The 22,500-nt window shown below is 40.2% G+C and overlaps 1 protein-coding gene across 3 annotated transcripts in view; it reads left to right on the top strand.

Annotated features, from left to right (window-relative positions):
- Positions 1–1,893: 1,893 nt before the first annotated feature.
- The window catches only part of GALNTL6 (polypeptide N-acetylgalactosaminyltransferase like 6), a 1,150,777-nt gene continuing 1,130,170 nt past the window's right edge, over positions 1,894–22,500 (top strand). For all 3 annotated transcript variants that reach the window (XR_009564434.1, XM_030879235.2, XM_060301350.1), the window contains exon 1: positions 1,894–3,014. Coding sequence is in view for 2 of the 3 variants with exons in the window: in XM_030879235.2 (XP_030735095.1) it covers positions 2,877–3,014 (138 nt within the window). In the remaining variant the exon portion in view is untranslated. The remainder of the gene's footprint in view (positions 3,015–22,500) is intronic.

Genomic DNA, 22,500 nt, shown 5'->3' with positions numbered 1-22,500 from the left:
TGTGGGAAGTAACAGTTATACCCATTCACTGTAAGTAACCATGTGCTGGGAGTGGGTACTGTTTGCAGGACTGTTTACTAGTGTAAGAATATGAAGCACAATTTAAGTCAGAATCCTGGATTTAGCAACCAGCATGATGTGTCTGTTTGTCTGTTTGTGATCAGGATTTGTGTTTTTGTTTGTGTGCTTGTTTGGTTTTGGTATAAAGAAACTGATATTATTTAAAATGTGAGGGATTTTTAATTTTCTAAGTCCAAGGGCATTTTTGAGTTCTTTTACTTTTTAATTGTTAATAACTCTATCTCCAAGACAGAAAATATCCAAAATACTTAAATAGTCCTCCAAAATCTTTTCTTTCAGGACCCATCATCCCAGCAAACCTCTCCCTGCTATGTTGCTTCCCAGAATTCATAGTTCCATGCTTCAGAATTGCACTTGTTTAAAGAGAAAAAGGTTAGAAAATGCAGGGTATAAAAGGGAGTGTGTGTGTGGGGGTGGTGGTGGTGGTGGTGAAGAATTAAATCCCTTGCTCTCCAGATTCCAAAGTGGCACTTGTGTAAAATGAAAATGTAACTGGTCTTTACGTAAATGACATATTCAGACATATTTATTAAATGTGTTTATATACTCTTTTGAAATGCAAGTAATTCACGGAAACAAATTTGCAGCACAAAGCTTTATTCATGCAGTCAGTCAATAGGTACTGTTCAGATACACTTTAAAATTATAATGTGAGGAGCTGAAAGCATAACTTTACACCCACATACATCTACGTCTTTATCAAGTGAGACAGGAGAGAGAAGTGGGAGGGAGAGGGAGGGAAGGAGATGCAGGAAAGGAGAGAGGGAGAAAATACCGTTCTGGACCCACCTTCTCATCCCCCCCAAGCATGTGGGCATCACATCTAGTTGTAACAAAGAGATGACCGTGGCGTTTGCTTTCGGTTCCGCACAGGCGGACACAGCGCGCGCTGCGTGCGTGTCTGTCGTCTCCTCCAGGTCCCCCTTCCGCCCGGTGTTAGGAGCCCGGGAGTCCCCCTGCTCCGTGCCAGGCCCGCAGGTTCCTTGGAGACGCGGCCACAGGTTCGTGCGTGTGCGGTCCGGGGCGGTGGTCCATCCCGATGCTGGGGAGAGCATGGAGGCCCTCCTGCCCGAGACGGAGCTCAACCCCGACTCGGCCCACGGACCGTGGCAGGGGTGTACGAGGTCAGACGGACAGGCAGCCCCGCGGCGAGCAGGAGCGCGGCGTGCGGTCGCGCGGGCGGGGTGGCACCGCCGATCTCACCCGGCCCGGGCGCTTGCAGACCCAGGTAAGCCGCCCGGGCTCCGCGGTGTCGCTCCGTAAGCCGCTGCCCGAGAGAGCCCGAGCCTCCGCCCGGCCTCGCGTCGCGGTCCCCGTCCTCCTCCCGGTTCAACGCGCACCTGGCCGGGCGGCCGGGGAGCCCCCAGGCGGGACCGCCGGGCTCGGCTTGCCTCCGAGCCCGCTGGCACCCCAGAGGAGCCCGGGGAAACACCGCGAGCAGCCGGCACCCTGTCCCCCTGCGTCTCGGGCCTGGCGCCTTCGGGGTGAGGCGAGCGGGGACGCCGGCCTCCCCGCGGGTCCGAGGTCGCGCGAACGGCCCCGGCGGAGACAGGAGGTCGCGTAGACGAGAGGCTGGAGTCCCGGTCCCGCGGCGGCGTCACCGTCCTCCGCTTCCCGGCGTCACGGCGGGCTTATATAGGAGCTGGCAGCTGGGGACTGCCCTCCCCACTCGGCCCGGGCTCCCGCACGTGGCCGGCACAGCCTCGTCCCCGCGCAGGCAGGCGACCAGGCTACGGCGGCGGGAGCAGCGCGCGCCCCTGCCTCCTCGCCCTCCGCGCGCGCGCCCCGCGAGCCCGCTCAGCTCGGGCGCCACCCTCCCTCCGCGGCACGGGGAGCGTGAGAGCATCGCCCTCCAGGTGCGGCGATGCTCCTCGGGGCACGTTCCGTCGCCGGGAGAGGATGGTAACAGGAGCGCCGGGGCGTGAGAGCGTCGCCGAGGAGAGGGAGCGATTGATGGGCAGGGCGCGCACTTGGCGGAGGACAGCAGCCCGGGCGCCGGGCGAGCACAGACGGTGCGGCGCCGCCGCCTCCCGGCCGGACTCCACGGACCTCCGGAGCCTCCCGCCCCGGGGCGCCCGGGGCGCCGAGCCGCTGCCCGGGGACGAGGGTGGTCGGCACCGTGCGTGAGCGCCCGGGAGTTCGCGGACCTCGCTCCAAACAGCACTTCTGCCCCGGACCCCACTTCCCCGCCCGGACCCCCGGGAGCCCGCCAGCGCGCTGGCCGCGGAGGGACTTGAACTTGAGTTCAGGTGGGTTATCCCAGGGGGAGCGCAGGAGGAGACGTCCAGGGAAGACGGAAAAGGTGATGTTCAGTGTCAAGAGCGGACCATTTTCTTCCTGCCACTTGCTCGGGCTGAGCCGCTTCCCACGCAGATCTCCTGCTCACCCGCTCCTCGCCAGCCCAGCCCTCCAAACCCCCGTTTTCTTCAGTATCCGGCATGCTATTGACCTTTTCATAACTTATGATTAGTCTCTGAAACGATCATATTTACTCCGTTGCTCTTTTAGTGGGAGGTCGATAGGCTGAATGATTTCCCCAGTCAAGTCATTTACTTCTGAGCCAATAGATGATGCCTTCGTCATAGTTTTCTGGGGGGAAAGTAACTCTGCGTTGCTTCTGCAGACGCCCAACTCCCTCTGAATCGTGCACCTTGGTGCTGAGCACACAGCAAAAGTTTTTAGCTTCTCCTCAGTTTCTGGTGCTTCTCAGGGGAGAGGAAAGGACTTTGGCTTTAAACACAAGAGGCGGTCAGGGAACCATCTCCTTTAACTTTTCTTCTCTGTGATCATTTGCGATGAAGAGGAAACAGAAGAGATTTCTGCAGATGACTTTGTTATTCATGGTGGCTGTAATTTTCCTGCCCAGTATCGGTCTCTGGTCTCTGTACAAGGATAAGCACCTGGTGAAATCGACGGAGCCCGGAGAGCAGCAGGTAAGTGCCGCGCTTACCTGGGAAAGATCCCAGGAGGCTGGTGAGGCTGGTGAGGTTGCAGCCGCGGCCACAGCTAGCAGGTGTGCGGCATCCTTGGGTTCGCGCCCAAGTCTTTGCAGAGCTGATGTTACAGGACTCCAGACACTTTGGGGTTTAAGCAAGTAGCCGTTTTAAGGTCGCGATCAATGACATGGGAGAAATGCCAAATAAACTAGAAAAGAAGGATGAGAGGCCAAGAGGAAGACATAACCTCTCACCGTTGATCTTTAGGTTGATTTTTGGCTTGAGGTGCATGAAAAGTAACTAACCGTGCTTATTTGTGGGATGTGGGAGAGGGCTTGGTACAAGTTCAGTCTCAGGGAATTGTGTTTGCTTCTCACTGAGTTTGCGTGTCTGTATTAAAGTGAATTTGGCCAGTTAAATCGTGAAACTTGTAAAGGGGTTCTCAAAAACCAAGTTACAGTTTTCTATATTTTTGGTTGTAATTTTTGCTTAGCAACAGCTTTTTGCCCTGTGGAAACGTAAAGTCTCTTTCTCCTTCGCTGTTGCTAAGGTGCGGTGGGGAGGTCTTCGGGCAGTTACTAAGGAGGTCGTTCAGTTTCGCAGTCTGGCGATAAGTTTGTTGCTAAACGCTTACCTTCATGTCCAAAACACCACGTAGTGGATACACACACACACACACACACACATAATATGCAGTCCCTTAGTGCGTGCATCGCTCATCATATCTTAGCATGGATCAAAATAACTATCATTCTTAACAATAAAGCAAAATATCCTTCACAAAATGTTGATGAGATTCAATATTGTTGAATTCTTTGTTTACTAATAAACTAGCTTCTGCGGTTAAACTTTTAACAACAGAGTGAAGCCTTCCTCATGATATGGATGTAACACTTCTTCAGCTGGTCCTGTACATCACCTCGGAATATTAATGTTCTTAATTTCAAGGGTCATCACCCATGTACACTATGTACCTTTCGCACACAGAAGGCGTTTAGGTAGCCCAGTTGTGGACGACAGGAATATTTATTTATGGGAATTAAATATTCGTTCTTATACTTAATAAAGTGGAATTTCTCAGGATTGGAATTCTGAGGGGAAGCACTGACACGCTTTCATTTCATTGTTGACTTCTGTCATACTTTCTAATAGGGGTATAACTTTGATTTGAAGTATATTCTGTCATTCCAATAAAAAAAACGAAGATGAATACTTTGGATGTGAAACTTTTTTTTCCCTATATAGATCATTTATTTCTCCAACCCTTAAGAGAAAGTGAGATTTTGTTAACATTAGTAGTTAATTATTAAAATTACTATTATTAAGATTTCCATTCCAATATTGATAAAATGACAAAAACAAAATGATTTTCCCTTGAATTTTGCTAATTCAATTAACAGTAGCCATCTGGATTATTTGCTGGGATAGCTAACATAAAACACTAATTAATCTTATTAATGAGATATTTACAACTTTCCCACCAGCTCTATTGATTTTGACCCTTAATGAGAAATCTGTTTGTTCAATGGCATAAAAAAAATAAAGTATGGCAAACCAACTCTCTGGCTTGTTATTATAATCTCTAAAACAGTTTTCTTGTTTCTGATTCTTTTGTGGTACAAATGATATTTAATATCAGGTGAAAAATCAGTGGGTGTGAAAGGAATGGAGCAGCAAGAGAAGGGGCTGTTTCTCAAAGTTTCATACCTTGAAGAGTGAATACCTGAGATTGATGGGGATTTTGTGGCATTCCAGCTTGAGAGTCCTAGGTAGCAGTTTTAAAACCAAGAATAAACAAAAGGCAGTATGTGCCGTAAAATGAATGTTAGTTGCATACTTCAGTATTTTTTAGCCTAAATAATGATTTTAAAACTAATACTTTCTTACAGATACAAAATAAAGTTGAAAAGGTAGAAATCACTTACTGAAAGATAGAATTCATTGTAAAACAGGAAAAGATAAGATTTCATTGGTTTTATTCTATTATTAAATCTAATTGGAAAGAAAATTAGGATATGTTGACATCATTATACAGGTATTGGATAGTAAGTTAAGTCATATATGTGTGTGTGTGTGTGTGTGTGTGTGTGTGTGTATATATATATATATATGCACTTGACCAAGTAAAATGTGACTTGCAATGAGGAATTAAGCATGCTTAATATTGTGATGTAGAATTTTGCTGATGTGTCTACATTTCAAAGTTAGTAAGTCAGCTAAATACATAAGTTTTCAATTGAAGCATATAACTTGACTATCGGGTAATGTGTTATTTAAATTTAGTACTTTCTTTTAAAAAGACGTTTTCATGGTTAATTGCTAACTGTCCTTCAAAAACCATCTTTTACTATATATTATCACCAAGTTGTAAAATGCTATGGGAGGGAATAACGTGCTTATCATTGGCAGTGGTCAGCACTGAAGGAGTCAAAACCAGTCACGTGCCGGAGGAAGAGTCTGGTTTTGCAGCCATTCTGTGGGACAGGGCAATCCTGGTTCTAAGTGTGGTCCCAGGGGTGGGAAACCTTCACTGTTTTAAACAGTTTAATGTACAGCAGCTTGCAGGAAAATACTTCATGGAAATTCAACATAATGGAATGGCTAATACTTTAAAAATCCCCTTCACTTGTATCTTATCAGAGCACATCACTAATAGTTTGTGTGTCTACTACTCAGTATAAACGGTTTTAGTATATTCTGAGATAAATTAAAGGGAGGTAAAAGAGAAAACAAACATGGATAGACACTGTGTGTATTAACTGTCATGATTTTTAGTATTTCACACATATTTTCTCAGATCTTCTATACTATTACAAGTTAATCATTTGTATTTATAGTACTTTCCCACTAAAAGTAATATGTGTAATAATTCCCATGATGTTAAAATATTTGCCCCATCTGTGATGCAGGAAAAATATGAAATAAAAACCCCTAAATTGTTCACCTAAAAGGCTTGTTTTTTCCCCCTCACACAACCAATGAGGAGCAAAAAAATAGTTATAATAATGGAATAATTAAGAGGCTAATTTTATGGTTTGGACTCTGCACGATTGGAATCAAGTTGCAGAAGGAAATATTAAGCTCTTAAGAATTTTAAGATTTCTATGAAAAATTTATAAAAATTATGATTTTATAAAATATTTTAGAGTGCCTGTTGAGATGTTATTAAATTATCAATCATAATTGTCATGTTATTTTCAGTTGAGTTATATTTGTTGCTTTTTTGTTGTTATTGGGATGATTTAGGTATCTCCTTTACGTGTTTTAGAAATATATACATGTATTAAAAATCATCTGTTGATAATGAATTTGATATTTAGCCGAAATGATTACTGTATAGCTATTGTATAGTAATTCCTAATTTCAGACTTTGAATTGCTGCTCTTCTCTGGTTTCAGCTGCAATTGAATTGAAGTTACATATTTAGATCTTAATTAAGCTGTGCCGTAGGATGGTGTTAGAGCAAAGCAATATTTTAGAGCAAAACTACTGCATCCAGCATTATTATACCTCTCTTTGTAATCATTTATGCAAGTACAGGTAAATAAAAAGGACCCCAAAACACAATCTTTTCTTAAATACATTAAAGAGATCATTTTTTTTAAAGCAGCTGCAGAGTAGTTCAGCAACTAAGTTGAGATGCAACTCAATTCTCAATACGAGTGCGAGAATAATAATTCAAGAATATTCAGAACATGAAGAGGGTTTTGCAATTTTTGAAATAAAAACAAGGATCGAAATCCCAGAACTTTAAATTACATGTTTTCAGAATTGTTCAGAATGATTTTAGAAGCTTGTGTTTGGCTTGGATTTTTTTACCATATGAAATAAACCAAAAGACAACACTAGACACCCAAGTCACTTTTAAATTGTAGAACCTTCTTATTTCTTTGTCCTTCAGAATTTCTCTTTATAAAACAGGGCTAATCAAGCTTGCATGGTAAGTCCTGAGATCACAGCTTGGCTGTGGAAAATACTGTGATGTAATATTTTGCTTTTAATCAGATCCACAAGTAAACTGTACTTGACCATGTGGGGCTTAACCTCCATTATTTAAAAAACAAAACAAAACAAAACTTTCCTGAGACTCCTCAGCATCTTTGTCCAACTTTTCCAACATCCATCAACACCACACTTGTGAGAGGGAGAATTCATCTTTTTGGCAAGAACTGTTTTCTGTGGCATTTTAAACTTATCTCGTGATGTGAAGATGTCAGATATTCGGAGCCAAGTTTATGCAAACCTTGTCATGCTTTTCTTTGTCACCCTGACCATAAGGCTGCAAGAGTGTCTGTGTTTCTTCTCCAGCAAACATCTTAGATATTGGAAGAGCTAAAAACAGGAAAAAAAAAAAAAAAGTAAGGTTTTCACTCCTCCTGCACTCAGGGTGGTGGTACATTGTCAACACACTAGGTGTGAAGTGATGCGTTGGTTTCAGCCCTACTGTTCTTAATTAGCTAAGATATAGATTTTAAATTAGAGTGCTGGAGGACCTTTTCTTGAATTTATGGAAAATCCGTCCTGACACACTCCAGGATTGCAACACACAGACCCCCATACCAAGTGCCTGAATTATTGGCTGTGACCTAGTGGGTCTGGACATGATTAGTTCACCACCTTGCCCCGTGGGAGGCAGCATGGAACAGTATCTTATGTTCACAGTCTGTTAAAAAATGAGATAGTTTTTTTTTTTTTTCCTCTCTGTTCATTTCTGAACAAGCTGTGCTGAATCAATTAACCTCCTTTACATCTTATTATTCTATAAGAGAAACCAAATCAAGGGTGGAATATATAGGCAGAAGGGTGAGAAAGTTCGCTGTTTTAGTGTGTAGAGAAGATAATTGAGTTTTGTGTGTGGAAGTTTTGTCAGGAGTCGCCATGACAACCTGTAAGGAAGTTTGCAATGGCATCTCTCCTTGGAACATTCTATACAAATGAAAGTCAGCTAAGGTGCACCCAGGATAATCTGAAAGAGAGGAAAAGAGTTCAGATAACTCTTGGTGTAAGTGGCGTGTATCCTCAGGTCAGGAGGTGTTTGGTCCAGCAGCCTCTCATTCTCATTTGCTTGGCTTGCTTATGATGAGGCGATACTTCAGATTCTTAAAACCACCAGACGTGATCACGTTATTCTTCTCCTTCCTTCATTTTTACATATGTGTTTACAAAAGTGCTGTTACAGAGTCAAAGGTGCAAATGTGCAAAGAAATAGGACGTTCTGGAGACCATAACAAAGGTGAAGACAGACTCATAAATGAGGTACTTGCTCTCTTAGGACCTCTGTCCGTCACCCCACAGAGCTAACTATTCCTGAATTAGCTCAAAATGTAGTGGTGATGCTTGAATAGATAACCAAAAAGAACAGATAAGACACGTTCGTGCCGCTGAGAATATGTATTTAGACAGGCACAAAAATATCTATACTGGTTTTATTTAAAGTTGAAAAGAAGGGGCAGGGCATCCAGAAATGTCAAGAAACATTTGGTGAGGAACCCCACCATCCCCAACTAATATGTTAATGTCTGTTACTACCAACTCCAACATGGTGGCCAGAAAGAGGGTGAAGAAATAAAGATATACCTAGGGTTTAAGGTAAATCACATCAATGTTTTCTTCTACTTTTCTACTTCCAGTTTAGTGGGAAAAAATATGGGCCAGATTGGCAGTATTCTCCAATTAAATGTATTCATTTCACATACTTATTTAGCAACACACATATACATGTACATGCATCCACACACATGGTCTCACTTATGAAGAAAAAATAAATCCACCCAACTGTTTCACTTTCTACAATTTTTTTTTTGTACTTTTGTAACTTCTTGCTTTTTCCATTGCTTTGACTCTGCAAAACAACTGTTCATCAGCTGAGTTTGAAGCTCATTTAAATGTTATTAATTTAATTCTAGGAAAGTATGGAGAGAGAGAAAGACAAGTGCATGTGTCTCTAGAAGTGTGAAAATCACAATAAGGATTTAGCCTGTGAGAGTTGCACAGATTATAAATAGTGCAATTTATTGTTATCCAGTAATATTATCAAGGAAGTTGTGGCTGCCAGAGGCCAGGGTGGTGGCTACCATCTCTCTGTTACAGGGAACGGTGTGCCTCAGTGAGAGCAGAAGAGGTTCATTTCGAATTTACTTAAAGTTCGCAAATCCTCAATGGAATGTTACTTCAGTACTTGAAGTCTAGAAAGCCACAGTCAGGAGATTTTATTATCAGTCATTTTGATCTTTTTTATTATACAGTAAGTTCCCTACATAATGAACCTTCAAGTTCAAACTTTCAAAGATACGAACGTGCACTTGCATGTCCCGTCACGTGAGTTAGCTCACGTGCCTGGTGTACATTGTCACGTGCGCGCATCCTGTACAAGTGGTTGTGCTTTTGTGTACTTTACCATACAGGACTGTATAGAGTGCAGTAGTACAGTATCTTTATTTCTTGCCTGTTCACTCGATGCCAGCCCCAGTGTGCCAGCTGTTGTATTGGACTACTGTACTTTTCAAGTTACTGTACTGTAAGATTAAAAATATTTTATTTTTTGCTTGTTTTTTAAGCATTATTTGTGTGAAAAGTATTATAAACCTATTACAGTACAGTACTATATAGCCGATGGTACTAGTTGGGTACCTAGGCTAACTTTGTTGTACCTACGTTGGACTTCACGAACGCACTCTTGGAGAGGAACTTGTTTGCATGTGGGGGACTTCTTGTAATAAAAGGACCAAATTGTCAGGACTCCCACTCAGGTTTGAGTGAGTTTTTTTTTTTTCTTCTTCTTTTTCCTTAAATGTGGTATGTCTCCCCAGCAAGAGATCCACTTGAACTTAATGTGAGGAGAAATAGCAGAATTTCCATATTGTCTCGTTCTCTTTTAGTAATTAGGCTGGTTCCAGCATGTAGCACTTTGGGACATTTAGCGAGTCGTGGGTCTTCCTCAGGTCAGTTTTCTCTAAGTAAGATGGATCTGATGATACCATTCTTGTGTTGTTATTTTTGGTGAGGATTAAATGCTTTGTATCTTGGACAGCATATAATAAGGGTTAATGAATGTAGATCATTGTTATACATAGTATAAGTGTTTATAAGCAATCATTGCCTTTAGCAAGGTAATTAGTGTTTGCTTAATAAATATTTACAGATGGTTTCTCTTTGCAAGGCAATGTCAAGGCAGCCCAGCAGAGCAATGAATGTGGTACAGGACTTGCCATGGGATGTTAAATCTGGCGGAGAGGACTGTTGAAGAAACAAATAAATAGGGTCTAGAAAGTAAAAGGGCTTTTTTTTTCCCCATAATTTTTTGGTCCAGTATTTAAGGACAAGTTGTTAATTTTATTTTACATATAATCATTTATTGCAAAAAACCTGATTTTTTTGGTATATTGTATTGAACATTTTTCTAAAATTGAGGCTTTTAATAAAAGAGGAAAAACACTGCGATGTTTCTTTGTAGTGACCACCCTGACTTGCTATAACAAATAAAGTCCATGGCTCACATATAGGCATTTTTCCCCTACATTAATTACAAGTCAGAGTCTGAGAACTTAAACTTTTGTTGTTTAAGTCTTGGTTATCAGAGGCACTGAATAATTGTGAAGACAAAAATTAAAAAGCTGAGTGGGAACGATTGTTAACTACTTCAGTAACTAGGAAGCTCTTTATAGGGTAACTGTTCCCTTCAGTAGAGTTAGGGGGATACAGAAAAAGCATATGGTGTTGTACCCATTCTTAATTTTCTCACTAGTGAATTAGAGAGATAGAATTGATATTCATGAAACAAAGAAACAAGCAGTACACAGGAGCATTTTCTGTGTGTGTGCTGGGCTTTTAGAAAAGGAAGAGAGTGATCTGAACTCCTGCAGGCCTTCATTCCTACAGGGTTGAGCCCTGTCTTGTTATGAAAATTAGACAGGGTTGGGGTTAGGCTGAGGGAAAGTCAGATACTTCAAGTTCTTATGCTGGTCTCACCACTTTCCAAAATACATCCTCTTGGGCAAGACAGTTTACATCTTTGAACCACAGTTCCTCATATGTTGACACAGATAGAACCTCCTAAAGGGTAGCAGAGGGAACAAATTGGATTAATATATGCAAATTGGTTCATAATAAATGCTCAGTTGAGGGAAGCTTAGCAAATAGTATTACTACCATTTTTTCAGTTTTTAGAATATCCATAGAAGGTAGTAAATAAACTTAATATTGTGTACATCTAATAAAGATATAATAAAACTTTTTAAAGTCTACCACTATCGATCTGCCTGTCCATTATTGATAAAATAAATGTTTATTTGGTATGTGCAGAATACTGTGTAGCCCCTGAGGCAAATGAGTGATGAAGAGAGAAATCTGTTTTCAGTGAGCTTATGATTTATTAGTTAAGAGAAGGCATGTACGACACCTATAATATAGGGATGGATTAAATTATTTTTTTAAGAAATAGATATTCTAATTATTTAGAGTTTAGAAGAGGTAGAGAAAATATGTTCTTGTGTGATATTTATGTCGGGCCCTAAGGGTTTTCTGTACTGATTTAATCCTCCAGTGATTCATTGAGACAGGTGCTTCTATAGAACCCTGATTCACAGTTAAGTAAGGTGCAAAGACAAAATTTGAGTCCATGTCCTCTGGGTCCATAAAAAGAGAAAATAATGATCTGTGTTAACAGCTACATAGTTTATGGCAAGTGAGGACTCTGAGAAGGTCATTGGGTTTGGTAGTTACTTGTACTCTCGGGATGGTAGTTACACAGAGTAGTAGAGGACTAAACAAAATCGTAAAAGATTAAATGGAAAGACTAATCGATAAGAGTTATCGGTGGGATCGATGTTGACATTAAAGGGCTGAATGTGGGGTCCTGGTTGACAGGAGACAATGGAAGCGAGAGGAAGGCTGGTGCAGAGAGAGAGTGAGGAACTGGCCACTGAAGAGGATGCAGGTGGTGCAAACCAGCAGGAGAGATGCAGGAAAGCTTGTCATGAGCTAAATGGTCAATTCAGAGCCTGTGCTTTTAATAGTTTGAGAGCCTCTTGGCAGGGAGGTCTGAGAATTTCCCTATGCGGTTGTCTTACTAATCTGTAGAGGTAATTAAACATTTGTGAAATGTTCCGTAAAATGGGAAACTATATCTTATCTATCTATCTATAATTTAATTTATATATGTATTCCTATAATAACAACTGAAGACTGTAATATTGAATGAGGATGCCAAAAAACCATGCAGCCACCTGACCAATAAGACAACAATGTACTTGTCAAAATCAATGCAGATAATGAGCAGATACACAGAGTAAAGGAAAAAAGCAAGGCATTAAGTTTATAATAGGGTAGATGGTGGGATGGGGTGGCGGTATTTATTATAAGGATAAGGAGATAATAGTCTTCAGTTGCCGAGAATTTCAAAATAGTTTAAAAATAATAAAAGTAATAAAATGATTATGATACAAGCAATAAGAATAAAATAGTAAAAGATACTATATTAATAATAAAGTTATATAACAGTGAGTTCTTACCATGTATAAGATACCATGTTAAGCTGTTCTTAACTAGTCACAACAAACATGAAATATGTAAAATTGCTATCCTATTTTGTAAATGCAAAGTGATTTCTTAAAAATTTATCAAGATCATACAGTGTTTATTCTACCAATACAAAATGTTGGACTATGTATAATGTCCCATGTAATGCAACTACATTGGAAATATCCTAGACCATAGCAACACAAGAAATTATATATTAACTCAACTGTGAAAGGAAACAGGCACAGTAGTTAAGGGCACGGACGTTAGAGCCAGGCTGCCTAGTTTTAGTTCCAGTTCTATTACTTGCTACCTGTTTGACCTTGAGCAAGTTATTTCTCTTCTCTGAGTCTTAGAGTTCCTGTTTCTAAAATGGGTATAAAAACATTTCTCACTTGATTCAGTTGATGTGAGGGTTAAATAAGTTAATATGGATAAAATGCTTGGAAAACTGGATTGCACATAGCAAGCTATTTTTTAAAATTTATTTTGTTTTTTTAATTGAAGTTGATGTACAATATTATGTACATTACAGCTGTACAATATAGTGATTCACAATTTTTAAAGTTATATTCCCCCATTGTACAATATATCCTTGTAACTTATTTTATACATAATAGTTTGTACCTTGTACTCCCCTCCCCCTATATTGCCCCTCCCCCCTTCCCTGTCCCCACTGGTAACCACTAGTTTGTTCTCTGTATCTGTGAGTCTGCTTCTTTTTTGTTATAATCACTAGTTTGTTGTAGTTTTTAGATCCCACATGTAAGTGATATCATACAGTATTGGTCTTTCTCTGTCTGACTTATTTCACTTAGCATAATGCCCTCCAGTTCCATCCATGTTACTGCAAATGGCATTATTTCATTCTTCTTTTTATGGCTGAGTAATATTCCATTGTGTATATGCAGCATATCTTCTTTATCCACTCATCTGTCCATGGACACTTAAGTTGCTTCCATATCTTGGCTGCTGTAAATAATGCTGCTATGAACATTGGGGTGCATTTCTCGTTTTGAAGTAGCAAGCTGTTTTAAAGAGTTAGCTGTTATTACCTGTTAGAATCTAGAGAACTGAGGTTGGATGAAAAGGAGAAGTACGTCCCTACACCATCTCTTTCATAGACCCATCATGAGGATATAAATACTTTTGCATTTACAAAAAATATTTGAAGCACCTTTAGCTTCTTTCTCTTTCCGTTTTTTACTCTCAGTAGCCCATACAGAAATAATACAGCTCTTACTTTGAAAGTTTTCCTAATTTGAACCAAGGTCTCATACAGCCCTACATGTCAGGAGCAAACTAGGTTTCATCAGGGAACTTAGTTCTTCCTGCCATTCCATTGACACCAGTGCTCTTGTGAGGACCTTGCCCCCAGGTGTTTCATGCCTTTCTCTCCACATGGTGTTGATTTCTCAGTAAGTACTCTGCCCTCAAGGGATACAAACTATTTTATAAAATGTATCATTAAATCAGCCTAAGCTTCCAAAGAGGATGATCTAAGAAGGTCTTCGAGGTTGAATATTTTATGATTTTACGTAACTGGAATTTAAAGGTTATTTTCTGGTTGCTTCCAACAGTAATGTAGAATTGGAAAAACCAAGAGCGAGGCTGCTACGGACTAGAGCAGAATAGTCACTTGAGGAATGAAGTGTCGCCTTAATCCCTCTTCCAGTGCTTCAAGGAAGGAACTGCCTGGAAACACAGTAATTGCCAACTGTATAAAACTGGGAGGTGAGGGGAAATAAAAATGCTCTAATTCCACAGTGGAGGGAATTTTATCATTTCTTAATTTAGTTTAACAGAGGGTGTCAGATTAACAACTATGTAACAGGACTGTGTCTCCGCTTCACTTCCTTAGAAACTTTCAACTTTTCTTCCACGAGCTGAAGGAAATTACATGCTCTGCAAAATCCTCAGCATTTCTAGGTGAAGATCTTGAGTTCTAATATATGAAATATGGATGGAAAGATAAACACCGGGGACGCCAAGGGGATCTTATTCAAGAAAGCGTAGAAATACAAGCCAATCTCTCACCTTACCCCCCTCCTCTCCTTATTCCGGCTCAGACCCTTCTTACCTCCCCTTTTCCCTTTGAAGTTTTCCTTAAAGAAACATTTCATGCAGGGATTGATTTGATCAATTCTCAACCCTATGAATGGATGGAAGCCTTGAAACACTTAAAAAAAAAACAAACAAACAACAAAAAACTTGAGTCTTTTGCATCATAAAAAAAGATTCTGTTGAGCCTAATTGCATTTCCAAGTTTTGAAAGATGTGAGAAACATTTTTTTTTAGCTCGAGGCTTCTGCTGTTTGTTCTTAGTTGCTATTGTTTTGTTTGTAATACTGGCAGCCGCCACCTTCTTCCAAACTATGTAATCAGAAAGTAAATATCGCCTAGTTGTGTCACCCCAAGGGAAATGATCTTTTGTCAGTTAAAAGTACAAACTGGCACAATGAAGCCAAAACTACCAGGAAAGATTCGATCTCTGCTTTCCTGTTTAGCTCTCTTCCCTGTTTTCCAAAGCTGCTTTACCCCGCCCCCCTCTTCTCTCCTAGATCTCCCAGGCCTCCACCTCTCTTATGCTCAGCAGACAGCCTGGGCTCATTCTTCACCGAAAGCATAGAATGTTCATATTGAGAGAAACAAGACTTCACGCCGTAAAATCAGAAAAAGTACCTGCGTTATTTCCCAGTTGTCTCCATGCCTCCTGTCACCACGCAACATGCTTTAGGATAAATGTGGAACTTCTATCCAGATTATGGATCACAACTTTTTTTTCTAGCAATTTCACGTATTGACTTTTTTCTTCTCATTCATTTGTTTTCAGCCTTTTCCTCTTTGATCCATCCTTCACATCAATACTGCTCAGGTTTCTAAAATAAAGCAAAGGAAATATCCCTCAGAGCCACACAACCCTAGAGCTACTGCCCTATCTTTCTCCTTCTCTTTTATGTATTTTTTTGGGGGGCTGTGTTGGGTCTTCCTTGCTGTACACGGGCTTTCTCTAGTTGTGGTGGTGGGGGGGGCTACTCTTTGTTGCGGTGCACGGGCTTCTCACTGCGGTGGCTTCTCTTGTTGCGGAGCACGGGCTCTAGGTGCGTGGGCTTCAGTAGTTGTGGCATGCGGCCTCAGTATTTGTGGCTCGCGGGCTCTAGAGTGCAGGCTCAGTAGTTGTGGCGCACAGGCTTAGTTGCTCCCCGGCATGTGGGATCTTCCCGGACCAGGGCTCGAACCTGTGTCCCCTGCATTGATTCTTAACCACTGGATTCTTAACCACTGCGCCACCAGGGAAGCCCTCTCCTTCTCTTAATAATCAAACTTGATGCCTTCGATTTCTGACTTTCTCCTGCTTCTACACACCTCAGGCTGGGTCCACCTCCTCTATCGTACGCTAACTGCCTTCACCAGTGTCACCAGAAGCCTCTTGGTAGTTAATTCCAAAAGTACTTCTCACTAGTCCTATTACTTGAGAGAATTTAAGCACTCTCTCTTACTTGAAACAATCATCTTCATCTGAGGAGAAGAGGTGGTGGGTTGGGAGACTTGAGCAGAGAATACTTTGGGAAAAGCAACGTTGGAAAATGAAAAAGAAGGCTGAACAGCAAAACACAGAGTGATTCTTCACGAGTAATGTCACTTCACTGTGCAAATGCCTGTTTCAGTTCTCTCCCCGCTGCCCATCCCAACCATCGCCCCTACACAAACACATCCACCAGAGTCCTGAACAGACTCCTGAAAATATCCTAGTCCCCAGGGTCTCTACAGTTACTTCTTGTTTGGGACTTGACCTAGGAGGGAGGGCAACTCAATCAGACCCTCATCGTTCCCGTTACCCTATTTCAGGTGATAATACCTACATCGTGACGTATAATCCAAATTTCCCTTTGAGCATATTGTCCACACATCAATCTGAAATCTAGAAACAGGTATTGTAAACTTTCAGTGTCTGAAATGAAATTCCTCTTTCCTTCCACTCCCTACACCTGTTCTCCTCCTATGTCTCTTGTCTAAATGAAGTTCACCGTCATCCATCTAGGTACTTGTTATAATTGGGACCTTCATTATCTCGACTCTCAAATTCAATTATTTGCTAAGCACTAGCAATTCTTCAGAAAATATCTCTCTCGAATTCATCTGAATCTCTCTATCCTCATTGTCTCCACCATGGTTGGACATAAACACTTCACTGGATTTCTGTAGGGGACCCTTCACTTGGTCCTCCCACCTCCAGCCTGGGCCTCTCTCTGTCCACCCTCAGGGAAGCCAGCGCTTCACCCAACAGGCCACTGTGATCTGTAAATCTATTCATTGATGCCTTTAAAATTCAAATTCTTAAATATGCCTTTACCATTTTAAATTCTTAAGGAACCGGACTGCTCACTGCCAATTCCCTAAACTCCAACCACTTTGAACTTTTTTACGTTTCTGAGAATATCATGGGTTTTTTTTTCCTCTAGGAATTTGCATAGATTTCATCTTCAGTCTTGCTTGGGTAGTTTCTACTTTTCTTCACGCTCTCCCTGGGAAACATTTTCTCCTCTCCCATCTTGGGTTAAGTAGCTTTCCTAAATGTTTCCTAAGAAAAAATGTCTTTTCCCCATGTTTTTGATGGAACGTAGTTGGTATATTAACGACCTGTTTAGGTAGTTTATTTGTCATTAATCAGTAAGTGTTTAAACTTAGTAGTAGGTCAAATGGTGCCCCCCTAAAGATACGTCCATATACTGATCCATCAAACCTGGGAACGTTACCGTAGCTGGAAAAAGGATCTTTGCAGATGTAATTAATTTAAGGACCTTTAGATGTGAACATCATTCTGTATGATCCTGCTGGGCCCTAAACCCAGTGACAAGTGTCCTTATAAGAGACACACAGGGGAGATTTGATGGACAGAAGGGAACACAGAAGAGGGAGATGCAGGGAGAAGGAGACAGGGATTGGAGGGATGGGCCCCCGAGCCACGGAAGCTGAGGAACCCCGGCAGCCCTAGAAGCTGAAAGAGGCGAGGGAAGATTCTCTCCTAGAGCCCCCAGACCTGGTGCAGCCCTGCCCACACCTTGTTTTGGGTTTCTGGCCTCCAAAACTGAGAGAGAATATATTTCTCTTGTTTTAAGCCACTCAGTTTGTGGTAATTTGTACCACAATCCCAGGAATCTAGTACAGTGAGGAGTTGCTTCTCATGTTCCACTGTTTAATTCCAGAGCCTAGCATGACCTGCCCACAAATTAGGCCCTCAACAAATATTTCTTGAAAAAACGAAGAGTGATAGACATGAGTTGTTGTCTGTGTACTGAACTTATTTGAGCTCAGCTATAGATGTACAAAAAGATTACAGTATGCACAGCTCAACATGTATGTCTGAATAGCATGTTAGGTTTATGAATATAAGGAAGTAAGCTATGTCATACTCATGAATTAAGGTTCCAGTTACATGTTTTTGTTCTGTCAATCTCACCCTGACTAAATGTGCTATGATGTCAACACTTGACTGATTCTGAAAATCACAATGAGATTTCATCATATAACTATCTGAGTATAGGACACATGTGTGACACCAATAATTTTAGTGAAAAAAAGAGTCAACTTTGGACAAGGCAATGAGAAGATAAAGAACAAAATATAATAACCGAATCTACTTTTTCCCTAATTATGTAAACACCACCAGTAGTATAACTCTTACATTAATAACTACTGTGGCAATTTAGGAAAGGCTTATTTTTAAAACTTTACTAATTAATAAAAAAAGCCTGTAGTTGAGTTCATTAATACAACCTTCAAGGGAGTACAGAGCAGCACACTCCATTGAAAGAAGTGATTTTGGAAGTACAGATGGATGTACTTCAAGGGGGTTATTTTAATTTCAGTGTTTCAGACCTCAAGGTGTCTGTTAGTTTGATTCTCAAGTGCAGGCCTTCGTTTGAACAGCTCCCCTTCTTTTGAAAAAAGTCTACCTCGATTTACCTGTGTTTATTTTAATGAGCAGTTGTGCGTCAGGGATGTTGAAGCCGGGAGAGAAAGGGCGAACATTCAAGGGTACAACTTATGAAAGAGATTAGGAAAACATTATAAGAACTAGAGAAGATATGACAAGCTTTATTTGGTAGAAGCAGATTTAATACAGTGTCTTGGGGAAAAATCTCTTACTGTTCTGGTAATTACGTAGCATTGTGTTCGATGAGATGGCCCCACAGCGTTTTTCACAATGCTACGTTACTTCAAGCTCATTCGTTATAGCTCCTCTCGTTTGTACTAGTATTATGGTCAGCTTTGATTTGGGCACTTTTTATTCTGACATTTCTATCGACAAGTCACCTCACTTTGACCTGCTTTCATTTCAGTTGCTTTTGTATTCATCTCAATAGTGTATGAAAATGATTTTCAACACAAGGAGGTTTATTGACTGTATTCAGTTTTAAAAAGATGTGCAGAAATACATTAGAAGGAGTTGTTTAAATCAGGTCTTTTCTCTTAATGTTATCCATTCAATGACATTTGTAAGTTAAAATGTCATTGAACGTGTTCTTATAATTGGAGAAAAATCATACGTGCTCTCACGTATTATGACACATTGACTTGTGTCATAATATTTAGATGCTAAAACAGAACTTTCTAGGTGCTGTCACCTAACAAAATCATGTCCGTGGGTATTGTGTTAATTATGAGAAAATATGTGCATACATTTTTTAAGCACCTTGTCAGAACGGAACACCAAAGATTTTTTTTCCTGTTTACAACTCCTCATGTAATTTTACATGGTTTCTCTGAGTTTCTCCAATTACATACTTTCGTTTATTTGAGATACATTCTGTCTTTGTCAGTGATCTAATGGAAATATACTTACTCTGGTTGATTCATCAGTATCTTTCATGTAGATATATACAAATGCTAATTTTTGTGATTATTTTCACATGAAAAGGTTTTCATTTTACTGATGCAATATATAAATTCTGATGAAAATTTCTTTAAAGAATACATTTTAAAATATTTTAATCTCGGTACAGCAATCAAATATTTGCTTCGGATATTTGTTTTAAAATATATACACTACCAAACGTAAAATAGATAGCTAGTGGGAAACAGCCGCATAGCACAGGGAGATCAGCTTGGTGCTGTGTGACCACCTAGAGGGGTGGGATAGGGAGGGTGGGAGGGAGGGAGATGCAAGAGGGAGGGAATATGGGGATATATGTATACGTATAGCTGATTCACTTTGTTATAAAGCAGAAACTAACACACCATTGTAAAGCAATTATACTCCAGTAAAGATGTTTAAAAAAAATTGGAAGCTTCTAATATGTTTGTCAGCATTTTCTCATTCGTTTTATTATTTTTTGCAAACTAGTCTGGAAGATGGGAAGGATACTCCCTATTAACATATAGATCTTATAAATCAATTTATTTCATTTCTTATTGGCTTGTGTCTCCTTTTAATTTTTTTACCCATGACTAGTTTTAGTTAGTGTTTTCCTTCCAGTATGTGTGGCACTGAATATTTATGCATCTACGTATATATATGTATTTTCATATATGTCATAGGCATGTATGAATTTTGTCCATTGTCAGCATTGATAGATATGTGAGTGCACTGCAAGAAAGTATTGAATAATAATTTTGTTTCTTGCTTTAACAAACGTCATTTTGTTCTCTGGTTTATTGGGTTTGCGTATGAATCACTTTGCTGTACACCTGAAACTAATACAACATTGTAAATCAACTATACTCCAATATAAAATAAAAATTAAATTAAAAATAGAGCTATGACTAACAAAAATATCACTTAGGAATAATGAATAAGAATGATTTTTTTCTTTTTTACAATGGGCCCGGGTGAAAGAGTTGCAAAGTTAAAGCATAAAGGGTAAGTGGGTTTTTCAGCTAGCTGGTGGTGAATATTTGCAGCTAATATGTATATATTTCCAGACAAACATCAACATGCAGTCCTACCATCGACAAAGCAAAATGCTTAAGGTCACTTATCCTCATTTCAATCCAAATACCCAGAATTACACATCTGGGGACTACTTTTCAGTTTGTAGGGTTTCCCTTAAATGCTCACTTTAATCAATATAAAATAGTGCGAGATGTTCCAAATCTGATTTTGGTGACTGTCCCCTGTGCCCTGTTCCACATGACCTAGTTAGTGGCATGCTAAGTGGGGTTAGCAGTAGGTAAGTGCACAAAAATCATCTATGAAATCTAGGGGGAGAGAGTAGAAATAGCTTTCCTTTTTGCCTGAATGTGAAGTACAGTATACCTTGTTTATCACACCATACAATGGATGCACAGTGAATGGCTATAGACTGGTGACTGACATTTTCCATACATTTGTGTTCCATTTATTAAAAATATTTATTGGCAATAATTAATGCTCTCTGTAGATGGATTCTCCGAGTTTTCAAGTATCCTAGTCCAATTTTAATTAAGTTGTTAAATAGGCACTGCATTTCGCCACGATTTGTAGGCACCGATAATATTAAGAACAGACTGAAGCTAGAGAAGAAAAATAATTCTCTTCCGCCATAAACCACCTGAATACGTGGTTAAAATCTTAACGATTCTGAAATTTTGATCACTTTCTTTTCTGATAGTGGTTTCTACATATTTCATTTGCACGGTGTGTTTCTGTTGTTTAAGCATAGTGTCATAGTTTGAATGTTACATAAAATGTGTTTCTATACAATGGTAAGCAGGAGTGTTTTTTTCTGCTCTTCAACTCCAGCATTTGCTAACAGTACTGTCCACGTTATAACAGAGCATCAGATGACTCTGTTGCTAAGTTAGCCTTTGTCTGGATTTATAATAACACAGACTTTGACCTACTCAGTAAACATGCGGTCTAGCCTATTAAAATAAATACATTCAACTATGGGAATTGTTTTAGAACATGCTTACACATTTTGTTTTATTTTTCCCGTAAATGACCGTGGTTCTCTAACCCACGCTGTTCCTTATCCTCTAAAAACACAATGCTGTAGCAGAATTATTTCAACTGTTTGAAAATGCTGAGCAAACATGCAGTGTGATCTCCTTTTCATGACACTTTGCATGCATGTTTTCATGCTCTTGTCATGAATTAAGAAGCTGCTTGAACTGAAATATCCAAAAAAGACTTCATTCATTTATTAAATTAACTTTTTTTTTTCAGCCAAGGCTTCATATTTCCTGGCTTTAGGATAAAGCCTGGGACCCAGTTTGTAAGCAGATGCTCTAGTACAAAAAAATTAATGTTCAATTTCAGGGAATTCTGTGATTTTGCGTGTAATTATTTTAAACCAAATATTGTTTTCCCATCGGCCAAATGGGGTTGATTCCCGTTTCAGGATAAGTAAAATAATCTTGTCTAACTTTCTCATAAGTCAGATGAGGAAACTAAGCAAACTTGTTAGCCAAAACAACGCTGTGAATGACCAGGCAAGCCTGGGCTGAATTCCAGTCTTAATTTTCCTGAGACTCATGAAGTTTTCTATATAACAGCACTGCTTTGCAAAGGTGTTCGTGATACTTCCGTCCTTTGGGAATGTCACCCTGGAAGCTGAGATTGATTGGCTTGGTAATTTAGGGCACCAATCCTCGTAAACTCTCCAAATAGTTCTTTTACAGGGAAACAACATAATGAAGTACTGTAAGGTTTTCTCTTACATTCCGTACAATATAGAGTGGTTGATAGATGTTACATTTTATACACACTTACAATATGTGATGGTTAGCAGATTTGAGGAAGAGGGAGGATATACTAGTGCTGGAAAGTGCAGATATGCCCTTTAAAGGTCTGTCCCTAGAAGGTCATGACAAGTGGTCTCCTCTGTTACTGCCACAGGCTAGGGGGTAAAGGACTAGAGACATCGGTCAGACGCATTTAGATAAAAGATCCAGGCCGGTGCCTATAGAGAAAAATTGGTGAAAGTAGGAGGGAGTGCTTTATGGTTGGTGGTTTGTTTTGTTTTCGCCACAGAGTGTAGAG

The sequence above is a fragment of the Globicephala melas genome, chromosome 6 (genome assembly GCF_963455315.2).
Source record: "Globicephala melas chromosome 6, mGloMel1.2, whole genome shotgun sequence".
Classification (NCBI taxonomy): Eukaryota; Metazoa; Chordata; class Mammalia; order Artiodactyla; family Delphinidae; genus Globicephala; species Globicephala melas.
Note: the sequence above shows the minus strand (reverse complement) of the source record. Positions and strands in the feature narration are given on the sequence as shown.